General features: G+C 34.6%; 1 protein-coding gene across 3 annotated transcripts in view; it reads right to left on the bottom strand.

The window, feature by feature from the left end:
• Window positions 1-12,088, bottom strand: part of WDR3 (WD repeat domain 3) — a 137,151-nt gene that overhangs the window by 40,036 nt on the left and 85,027 nt on the right. For all 3 annotated transcript variants that reach the window (XM_033941947.1, XM_033941948.1, XM_033941949.1), the window contains one exon: window positions 10,368-10,509. In XM_033941947.1, coding sequence (XP_033797838.1) covers window positions 10,368-10,509 — 142 coding nt within the window. The remainder of the gene's footprint in view (window positions 1-10,367; window positions 10,510-12,088) is intronic.

Here is a 12,088-nt window from a genome sequence, read left to right as displayed (position 1 = left end):
TAAAAGCCTGCTAGACTACCAGGTAAGGCCGGGATGCCGGGAGGAAGGCTGGAGAGAGGCGGAAACGTGGTAAAATATGGGTTCCCCCCCCCCAAAAAAAAATCACGAATATGTGAAACCGCGAGTGTGGAAACCGCGAATGGGGAGGGGGAAGTGTATTTGCAGCTTATAGTTATTGCGAGTAAGTAGTAGAATTCCCCAGGGGTTTGTGTTGGCACCGCTGCTTTTTAACATATTTATCAATGATCTAGAGATGGGAATAACTATTAAAATAATTACATTTGCTGATGATACAAAGCTGTTAAATCACAAGAGGATTGTGAAAAATTGCAAGAGGACCTTGTGAGACTGGGCATCAAAATGGCAGATGATGTTTAAAAAGTGAAGCATGTCGCAAAGAAGAGCCCAAATAATAGCTATGTGATGCAAGGTTCAATGTTAGGAGTCACTGCCCAGGAAAAGGATCTATCTTTTTGTTTTAAATCTTTATTCATTTTTTTGTGTTACAACAAGTGTTACAAATAAACTCAATAGAAACTTAAATACACACTTGACTAACTCATATATTAATATCAAGTTTAACATTAATATAATAATCCCCTGTCCCACCCTCCTTCCCAACCAATAATACATAATCAATTTTATTGTACATTCTTTAAATATTAATTTAGTATGTAATAATCAAAATTGAAAAGCCCACCCCATTTCCCTCTTTACAATTATCTTATCATGGGAAAAGTTCATTAGAGAAATCATGTTAACGGTCTTCAGATATTTCCAAGTTTTATTTATAGGAAAAATTATCCTTCTTTACAAAAATCGGTTAATGGTCCCCATATTTTTTTAAATTTATTCATGTATCCTTTGTGTGTTGCAATAGCGAGTTCCATTTTATATATGTGGCATACCGAATTCCACCAGAACATATAATTCAATCTATCATGTTGTTTCCAATTGAATGTAATTTGTTGTATTGCAATTCCAGTTAAAATAAATAAAAGTTTGTTATTACTGGATGAAATTTGGCTTTTTGCTCTCATAGTTGTTCCAAATAATATAGTATCATATGTCAAGGCTACTGGATTTTCTAACATTCTGTTAATTTGGGGCCAAATTGATTTCCAGAATGATAGGATAAATGGACAAAAGAATAAAAGATGATCTAATGTCCCAATTTCAATATGACAGTGCCAGCATCTATTAGATCTTGAACTATCTATTTTTTGTAAACGAGTAGGGGTCCAAAAAGCTCTATGAAGAAGAAAAAACCAAGTTTGTCTCATAGATGCTGACACCGTACATTTTAGCCTCCAAGACCAAAGTCGTGGCCATTGAGATGCACTAATTTGGTGTTTTATCTCAATGCTCCAAATGTCTCTAAGACCATTTTTTGGTTTTTTATTTATATATCCGGATATTAATTTATACCACTGTGCGGCTTTGTGACCTATTGAGTCCATCTGGAAACATAAGAATTCCAAACTGTGATATTTAGCGAGATCTTTCCATTCAGGGAACCCTTTCTGAATAGATTGCTTCAATTGCAACCATTTAAAATATTGTGTTTTATTGAGACCAAATTTTTGTTGCAATTGTGAAAACTCCAGCAATTTATCATTTTTAATTACATCATCCAAAGTGCGAATGCCTGCTATCATCCAATGTTTCCAGATTACTTTAAAACCGCCAATTTTGATCTTGGGGTTTAGCCATAGAGTTTGGTTGGTTGATTTACTAATTGGAATTTGAGTAAGATTACTTATGTATTTTAGAGTTTTCCAGGTATCCATAAATATTTTATGATCTTTGTATAACCTTGGCATTTTGATACTAATTACATGATTAAGACGTAATGGAAACATAAGCCTCCATTCTAGCCAAAACCAGTCTGGAATATTATCTGTGGGTTCTGGGAGGATCCAATACATACCATGACGTAAGATATAGGCTTGATGATACCTATAAAAGTTGGGAAAATTTACCCCTCCCTCCTTAATTGGTCTTTGTAATGACGCTAGAGCAATTCTTGGTTTTTTATTAAGCCATATAAATTTTGTCAAAGTCCTATTTATTTTTGTATAAAACGAATCTTGAAAAAAAACTGGTATCATCCCCATTTGGTAACATACTACCGGTAAAATCATCATTTTTACAGTTTGTACTCTTCCCCACCAAGATAAATGCAAAGGATTCCATTGCTCACACATTTCTATTATTTTTTGTAATAAGCATTTTTCATTAATTTTCATTGTTTCATCTACTGTTTTTGTTATCAAAATTCCAAGGTATTTAATATATTCTTCCTTCCAAACAAAAGGGAATGTATCAAATAGACCTTTTGTACAATGTATATTTAGTGGAAGAATCTCTGATTTATTCCAATTAATTTTATATCCTGAAAAATTTCCAAATTTCTCAATCAATTCAAGTAGATATGGAATGGTGGATTCTGGATTCTTCAGATATAGTAATAAATCATCTGCATAAGCAGATATCTTATATTCTTTATCTGAATGAGGTATACCCTGTATCTCCTTAGCTTGTTGGATGGCTAATATTAAGGGTTCTAAAACTATATCAAACAGCAAAGGGGATAAGGGACATCCTTGTCTAACTCCTCTCTGTAAATTAAATTTTTCTGAAAACGTATTATTAATATATAATCTAGCAGAAGGGGAGCTATACATTGTTTGTATCATTTGTATAAATCCAGGACCTATACCAAACCATTCCATTGCTTGATACATAAAAGGCCATTCTACTCTATCAAAGGCCTTTTCTGCGTCTAATGAAATTGCAAAAGTAGGTTCATTCATTTTCTTTGTTAAATATAACATATGGAATGTTAATCTGGTATTGTGAGATGAATGTCTTTGAGCAACGAATCCTGTTTGATGCATACCTATTATATGGGGGAGAGCTTTAGCTAATCTTAGCGCAAGTATTTTTGCTAATAATTTTCCATCTACATTTATTAAAGATATTGGTCTATAGTTTGAGACCAAAGTGGGATCTTTATTGGACTTTGGCAAAACAATAGTCAAAGATTCTGCTATAGTGCCTTTAATACAACCTTTATTGAGCTGATATTGATAGAGATTTAATAAATAGGGTAATAAAAAATTTTGAAATGTTTTATAAAATTCCACTGTATATCCATCACCACCTGGAGCGGATCCAACTCTAAGGGACTTCAAAGCTATTCCTAATTCTTTTAGTGATATTGGTTCTTCCAGACTTCGTTTTATATGTTCAGGAATTTTTGGACCCTCTAACATTTTTAAAAATTCAAAACCATCTTTTTCTTTATTTAGATAATTTTCGGAAGAATAAAGAGATTTATAAAATTTCAAGAATTGTTTTAAAATAGGTTCAATTTGTGTATATGTATTTCCATTTTCATCTTTTATTGCTATTAATTTCGTTTTTCTTTTTTTCGCTTTAAGATAGTTTGCCAATATTCTTCCTGATTTGTTAGAATTACCATAGTACAATGTTTGTTGAGAAAATAAATCTTTCCTAATCATCTTAGATGAGATCTCATTATATTTACCTTTTAATTTTAATAATTCTTGTTGAATAGAATATTCCCATTTTTCTATAAGTTTTGATTCTAAATTTTTTATCTCTTTTTCTAAGATTAAAAATTGTTTTTTAATTTGTTTTTTTAGAAAAGCCGAATAAGAAATTATTTGTCCTCTAATTGATGCCTTAAAAGCATCCCATAAAGTTTCTCTGTTAATATCATCTTTATCATTTATTTGAAAAAATTCTTTCATTTTTGTTAGAAGATTTTCACAAAAGTTTTGGTCAACCAACAGTGTATTATCCATTTTCCAAATTGGTCTGTTATTATTTTGATCTGTAGTTTTAATTTTAATCCACACTCCACCATGGTCAGATAGAATAATTGGATCAATGGCAGCTTGTGTCACTTGATGTGCAAGATGATTTGAAGTAAAGATATAATCTATTCTTGAAAAGGAATTGTGAACATGAGAACAGAAAGAAAATTCCCGACCATCAAAATGAAGTATTCTCCATATATCTATTAAATCACAAGATTGAATCAAATTATCTAGTCCCATAGATTTCATAACTCTACTTGGGTTTTTATCTAATAAAGGATCCATTACAGCATTGAAGTCCCCTGCTACTATAAGATTTGAAGTAGCCAGTGGTATGATCAGTTGTTGAAGAGTTTTAAAGAATTCATTTTGGTTCGAATTAGGGGCGTATATATTGATTAACGTCATGGTAGTATTTCCCATATTCATTTCCACCATTATCCATCTTCCATGAATATCTGAAGCTTTTAGTTTAAATGAAGCAGAGCATTTTTTATTAATTAAAATAGCAACACCTGCTTTTTTCCCTATAGCTGGTGAGAAAAAACATTTTTTGACCCAACCTCCTTCTAGCTTTTTAGATTCTATATGTGAGAGGTGGGTCTCTTGTATAAGGCATATATCTGCATCTTGCCTTTTTAAAAATGATAGTGCTTTTTTCCTTTTTATCATATGATTTAGACCGTTAACATTTAAAGACATAATTTTAATATCCATTTATTTTTAAATTTTCAGATATTAAATTATGTATATTTTCCCAATGTTTTAAGTATTTCATTTCTCTTTTTTCCTTTTCACCCATGATTACCATATATATTTCCTTTTTATTCCCTCCCACCCCTCTTATCCCTCCCTTCCCCCCCTCATTAATTACGAAAACTTGGATACGCAGGTTGAGGTTAGATTTAGATAACTCCCACAAGCTATTAATAATTATCTAAAGTACTACCATTTTTTCTCTATTTCTGTATATTTTCTCTTATTTTATTATTAATTATAAGAATAAGTAAAAAGTTTTTCATTCTTATATATTGAAAGATTATTTTCTATATTTGTATGTCTTTAAATCCATAAGAATGATTATATTACATTACTTATATCTAAGAACATTTCAATTACAATTCATTTCTTTTCAGGTGGTATATTATTTTTACTTTAAAAAGCTTTCATACCTGGGTATAATAAGTTTATCATGTTAAGAGCATTCTAATTTAGTCTCTTTCCTCAGAACTGTAACAAGAGTCTTCAGCACAGGAATCCCCTCATCTCTTATGCTCACTATTTTCCTATGATTCACGAGATAGTTGTCAATTAAGAGAAGCTAACAATCCCATCTGTGTTCTTGTAAGCTCTGTCTCAATAGCATACTCTCCAGACATCTATGATTTTAAAGTATCTGAGGCCTGTGCAGACGAGAGTGAAGTCCTGTGCCAAAAACTCTCCCTTTATCTCCCATAGAGGATTGCCAGGTTGAACAAATTGTGGGTACTAAAATTCAACTTAATAAATAAAAGAACAATTATCTATAAAGATGAAATATGAAATTTGAGATATATATTTTTTAAAAAACTTTTCAGGCAATTTTTGCGTTTCAGATATATTCTTTTCATATATATCGTATTTGAAACGCATTTTAATGTATTTGAAACGCAAAATTAAACCTGAATTACCGCCATCAACAGGAATTATAACAAACCAATCACTTCGTCTTTCTTTTTTTTTATATAATCTTCTCTGTGATTGAAGGATGATTCTCCTTCTCATCATTACTCCACCTTCAAAATTTCTCAACCAATCAGTACATCTTTAAGTTTGTTGAAAAAACTTTTTTCGTCATCATTTGAGTTCGGAGATGTGTTTCAATTCATTTTCGTTCTTGCCAGTAAGTTATTCTATTTATTCTGAGTAGAATTCTAGAATTTTTGTATATTTCTTTTCCAGTTTTCTTGTTTTCCATGGAGAATGTTGCAAGTTGTTTAAGTCTTTAATTCGATCCTTGTGTGTTCTTTTTCCATTGCTTTCCGTTCCGATCTTTCTTTAACCAATGTTCTTTTATTGAAGTTCATTATCATATAAGTCAAAGTTTTCACAAATTGGTCAATAGTCTTTAGTATGAACCCATTAAATGTTCTTTAGATTGTCATAGGTTGCTCCAGTTGATTCATAAATTCTTGTAGTTTTTTTGGATCCGTAAAGTTTTGCGTTTTGTTAGCAATGGTTACCTTCATAATCGCCGGGTAAAGGAGCCCAAATCTAGCTCCTAGAGATCTTAGTTGTGGTCTCATATCTAAGAATTGTTTTCTTCTTGTTGCTGTTTCTTTTGCAAAGTCCGGGACAATGTATATTTTTGAATCTTGGCATTTAAGATTTTTGATTTCCTTAGCTATTTGGCATATTTCAATTGCTTGTTGATGTCTTAAAAGTTTGAAAATTAAAGTTCTTGGACCTGTTTGAGTGTTATTTCTTTGTGTTGGAATCCTATGAGCTCTTTCAATTTCCAGTTCCGTTTTAAATTTCAATGGTAGTATTTTAGGTAGAAATTTTTCAAGAAATGCAATCGGATCATTCTTTTCCACTCCTTCAGGTAATCCGATTATTCTTAAATTATTCCGTCTTTCACGGTTCCGGCTGTCTTCAAGATTTTTTTTTTTATCTCTGTTATTTCTTTCCATATGATTTTGCTGTAATTCATATCTGTATTTAATTGTTCTGTAATATCTTCTAATGTTGAAATTCTATTTTCTGTGATGTCCACTCTTTTAGTTAGGATTGCAGCATCTTCCATTGCTTTTTGTAGTTTTTTGTTACTATCTAAGACAATTTCTTTTATTTGTCTTAGTTCTTCCATAACATCCAGATTTTTTTCTGTTGGTAATGGGATTTTAGAGGGTGTACCTGGCTCTGGTTTCGACCTCTTATTGCTTCCCGATGTTCCAGCTCCCAAGTCAGCTTTATTTTGTTTAGTTGAAGTCATATTTCAATATATATTTTAGTTTCTTTAAGAATATTTGGTAGTAATTCTTTTTAATATATTTGCATATAAGGAGCTATTCGTTTATCCAACCATCCGTCCAAGCCACCCTCCTTTTTTTTACAGTATTCTTAAAGCAACTGTAAGTTATTTATCTTAGGTTCTATTGCTGTGAAAAAAAAAAAACTGTCGGTAGTCTTTCTTTCTTTTTATTCTCTTTCAATCCCAATCTCAGTCTCAATGAAGGCAATAACATTCAAATTAGTAGCCTTTCTTTTCCTTAGATCTTTTTTAGATATGGCTGTTTATTCTTTTATAGATTTAATTTATCAAACTCGTTGTTGACATCTAGCTTCAGCGCTGAAAAAAATTGTAGCCTTCTTTTCTGACTCTCCTCTTATAAGCCCAATCGCAGCCTTTACCGAGGAGAGCAATATTCCATCCAGTATATTTACTTTAGTCTTTCAATGTGTATGTATATGTATTTTCAGCGTCTCTCAATTGCCTTAATGTCACTTTTCTTCAGGTTAAAGAAATCATTAATCCTTTTATTTGTCCTTTTCTCACAGCCCAAACGCTGAAAAAACCTACAATCTCCTATATCTAATCTTTTCAATTACAGCAGCAGAGATTGATATTTATATTGATATTTATATTTATCCTACACAATTTCTTTTTTTTTCCCCCGAAGTTAGCAGCAAGGAAATAGTTAAAAAAAAAAACCGTTGCCAAGTAGATTTTACTGCAGACCTCGCTTCATCTCCAGCAAAGGACAGTTACTTCAAAACAGCTTATTTCCCTAGTATGACAGGCATCAGGCATTTCAAAAAAAAAAACCTTTATCCCTGTCGCTAGGCAGCTCACCGGCAAACCCAGACTTTGTAAATCTTTTTTTTTTTCGATCCAAGATGGCCGCGGTCGTGGTGCACTGAGCAACCGCCCACAAAACCCCACGGGAAACTTTTCCACTGGCGCTTTACGCTGCAGAAATTTGACCATGCCAAAGAGGAGGGGAAAGAGAGCCTCTTCGGCCCCACGGCGTCCGGATTAGCCTCCTCTGGCAATACTGAAGAGCCGCTGAGACGGATTCAGCCCTCCACACCTCGCCTCCCAGGAAACAAAAACGGCACCCCTATCTCCCGATTCTCACCTCCAAAACATCTCTCCGACTCAATTAAGGAAGTAGACTTCAATCTATCATCATCAAGAACGCAAAAAAAATCTTTTTTTTGTAGTTTTATCTGAAAATTAAGCTTGTTTATACGGAGCCCTTTCCTCACCCAACCGTCATCATTCGCGTCCAAGCCACGCCCCCTCCAGGAAAAGGATCTAGATATCAATGCTGAGGATACGTTGAAATTCTCAGCTCAATGTGTGGCGGTGGCTAAGAAAACAAATAGAATGTTAGGAATCATCAGGAAAGTAATGGAAAACAAAGATGCAAATGTTATAATGCCCTTTTATCACTCTATGGTAAGGCCACACCTCAAATACTGTATGCAATTCTGGTCACGTATCTCAAAAAAGATATAGCAGAATTAGAAAAGGTACAGAGAATGGCAACGAAAATGATAAAAGGGATAGGATGATTTCCCTATGAGGAAAGGCTAAAGCGGCTAGGGCTCTTCAGCTTGGAGAAGAGACATCTCAGGGGTGATACGATAGAGGTCTATAAAATACTGAATGGAATGGAAAGGGTAGATATGAACTCTTTCCAAAAATACTAGGACTAGGGGGCATGTGAAGAAACTACCGGAGAAACAAAACAACCAGAGAAAATATTTCTTCACACAACATTTAATTAATCTCTGGAATTTGTTGTTGGAGAATGTGGTGAAATCAGTTAGCTTAGCAGGGTTAAAAAAAAGGTTTGGATAAATTCCTAAAAGGCAAATCCATAGGCCATTATTGAAAAGGCTTAGGGAAATCCACCACTTTTTCTTAGGATAAGCAGCATAAAATCTGTTCTATTACTTGGGATCTAGCTAGGTACTTGGGACCTGGACTAGTCACTCTTGGAAGCAGGATACTGGGCTTGATGAGTCTTCGGTCTGTCCTATGTTCTTATAAGTTATATTTACCAGAACATCAGATCCAGAACAAAAATTTTAAGCCTTATTTTCTCTCACCCACTTTCCAATTTACAAACACCTCATAAAAATACTTGTAATCAACCCTTCTATATTTCTTAACAAATGCCAAAGCATATCTCCCTCCCCTCTCCCGGATGTGTACGTTTCGCTCAGTTTATACAAATAAATCAATCTTTACAATATTTAGTTAATGGTTCCCAAACTTCCATAAATTTTTTATAATAACCCTTCTGAATGGCCATAAACTTTTCCATTTTAAAGATATAACATAAGTCTTGTTTTTATTCTATTAAGTATATTGTGCTGTAATGATGATAATTTATGTAAATGCATCTTCTTTTATGCACAATTGATGTTCTAAAAATGAATAAAGAATTTAAAAAAAAAATAAAAAAATTTAAAGCCTAATATCAGTAGGAATCTTGGTTGCAGTTTGGTGTATTGACTCCACAACCCTGAATGTTTATCTTGCATAAATGTCTTTAAGTTCCCATTTTACAAAGCTGGGATATGCATGCATCAAATTCAAGTGCATGCAAATGGCAAGGGGGTATTTTCTGGATGTGTTTTGGGTAGGACAAGGGCATGGCATGTTCATTTATTCAGAAAGAGCAAAAGTGGGGAGTGAGATAGAACACGTCAACCTTGAGACAAACAATCCTTTGTTTCTATAAACTCAAAATAAATTACATGTAAAAGCACATGAATAAAAAGTCCTATAGACGTAATGTCCTTGTCTTTAACCTTTCAGATACGCATCTAATACAGGATGAAACAAATGTACTTAAGAAGGGCTTAAATTTTGTAACAACCAGCACTATAATGCATTTCAAACTAGATTAGATCTTTTCAAATTCACAAGAAAATTATGGATTATAGAATTTGGATCTAGAAATGCATTTAATAGTGCTGATTCTTCTATCCCTGTCCTTAAATGTTCATTTATTCATCATTTCAAAAGGGGATTAACCTCCCTGTCCTAAAAGATCAACCTGGAAGTTACCAAACACTTTAAAGGATTTGGTTAAAGCTGCTATTGAGCAGAAGTCCACTAGAGGGATGGGGTGAGGGAGATTCTCTTTAATCTCTCAATGTTTTTTGTTCCCTTCAAAAGCCAAACTGGCAAGGGAAACCAGTCACTGTGACGGCACTGAGATAATATCTGGTTTTGTTTCTAAGAGCACAAGGATAACTGATTATGTACCAGCACATACCTTTGTTGTGCTAGCTTTGAATGCATTAATATATGTTTATTTTCCTAAAATGAATGCTTATACTGCATGGACCTGGTGAATAAACGTCCTTTTCTCCTGTATTTTGGAATAGGCTCTACATTGGCAGATTCTGTTTTAAAATACTGGTGAAACTTGAGACATGTTGGCCTGCAGGTCTCAATTCCAACTTCTTCAACCTGTCTAAAAACAAGGCTGTAAATGTCCCCACCAATCCTGGTACCTTAAGTGTGTCTGTGTAGAAGATTTTCACAGTGCAATCGAGTAAGGAAACTGTCAAGAGCTTCTGACTGGGACTGTAACGCACACAAAGGACATCTTCATCTAGCTGGAGGACACGTGTCTGCTTCACTGATAGGCGCCGACTGAAGCAAAACATAAAAGGAACATTGCCATAAGTAGATGCCTGTAAAATGAATTCCTAGCACTAAAATACAGGCAATCTGACATCATCAGCACTTGGTAACATGAAAGAACCACTGCAAGTCCACCAGCCAATAACATTATTGACTGACAGACATCTTTTTTTCTGTCATATCTTAGTAGGATGTTAAATTGTCATCAGCATGAAATGACAAAATTTTTTGTACTATCAGTATTTATTTGCTACAGAACCAAAGGACAAATACACCACAAAACTGTTAAAGTGGAAGAGATACAGGAGAAGAAAAAAATATACACTTTGAGGAGACTTAAGAACATAAGAACATAAGCAGTGCCTCCGCCGGGTCAGACCACAGGTCCATCCCGCCCAGCAGTCCGCTCCCGCGGCGGCCCAAAACAGGTCAAGACCTGTCTGAATCATCAGAAGGGGCTCCCTTGCCACCTTGGCTTCCCATTTAAGTCCTGCCTTCCTATCGAGAAAATAAAAACTATCAACCTACTTCAGCAAAAAGAACTCCAGTTAATAAGAGTCCGATAACTTTTAACATCATGAAATTTTAAATGGGCTACCAAAGCGATAAACTAAGGATGTAATTCTATAAGGAGCCACTTAAAGTTAGGCAGCAAATACATATATAAATGACTTCAAAGCTGTCATATAAACACATATATGTTCATGGATGCTTATAAATAACCATCATAGAAACATAGAAATAGACGGCAGATAAGGGCCACGGCCCATCTAGTCTGCCCACCCCAATGACCCTCCCCTACCTTTCTCTGTGAATAGATCCCACTTGTCTATCCCATTTGGCCTTAAAATCAGGCACGCTGCTGGCCTCAATAACCTGAAGTGGAAGACTATTCCAGCTATCAACCACCCTTTCAGTGAAAAAGAATTTCCTGGTGTCCCCGTGCAGTTTCCCGCCCCTGATTTTCCTGCAGCTTAGACATGAGACTGGCAAAGATACTATGAGACAGACCTGAGGATTCAGTTGCCTTTAAACCAGGGGTCTCAAAGTCCCTCCTTGAGGGCCGCAATCCAGTCAGGTTTTCAGGATTTCCCCAATGAATATGCATGAGATCTATGTGCATGCACTGCTTTCACCTGACTGGATTGCGGCCCTCAAGGAGGAACTTTGAGATCCCTGCTTTAAACTGACCAGGTTCTGCCTTCAGAACGCTTTCGTGGTTAATTACATTGATCCTTGCTTGTGTGTGTGTGTGAAGTTCTTTCTCTCTCTTAGCACTCCAGTACAGGAAACCAGGACCCTGGGTTGCTTGTGCTGCTGTAATCACAATGCTGACAGTGGTCAGTAATTTATCAGGGAGTTAGATGTGTGTATATTAGTAAATTCTGGAGCAGATAAAATTTGGATCTGGATCTGGCCATTTCCATTACTTTACAGACCTTTTTTCTTTGGGATTTATGATTGGAAGGACTGGAATAGATGTATATTAATGACATAGGTTTTGTTCTAACCTCAGAGTTGTAATCTTTTATCTCCCCAAGAAAGGGGCTATGAATTGTGAGTCAAAGTTCTTCTCTCTTTGCTGCCT

Source organism: Geotrypetes seraphini, chromosome 4 (assembly GCF_902459505.1).
Source record: "Geotrypetes seraphini chromosome 4, aGeoSer1.1, whole genome shotgun sequence".
NCBI classification, from domain to species: Eukaryota; Metazoa; Chordata; class Amphibia; order Gymnophiona; family Dermophiidae; genus Geotrypetes; species Geotrypetes seraphini.
The sequence above is the reverse complement of the archived record's forward strand: the minus strand, read 5'-3'. Positions and strand labels throughout refer to the sequence as shown.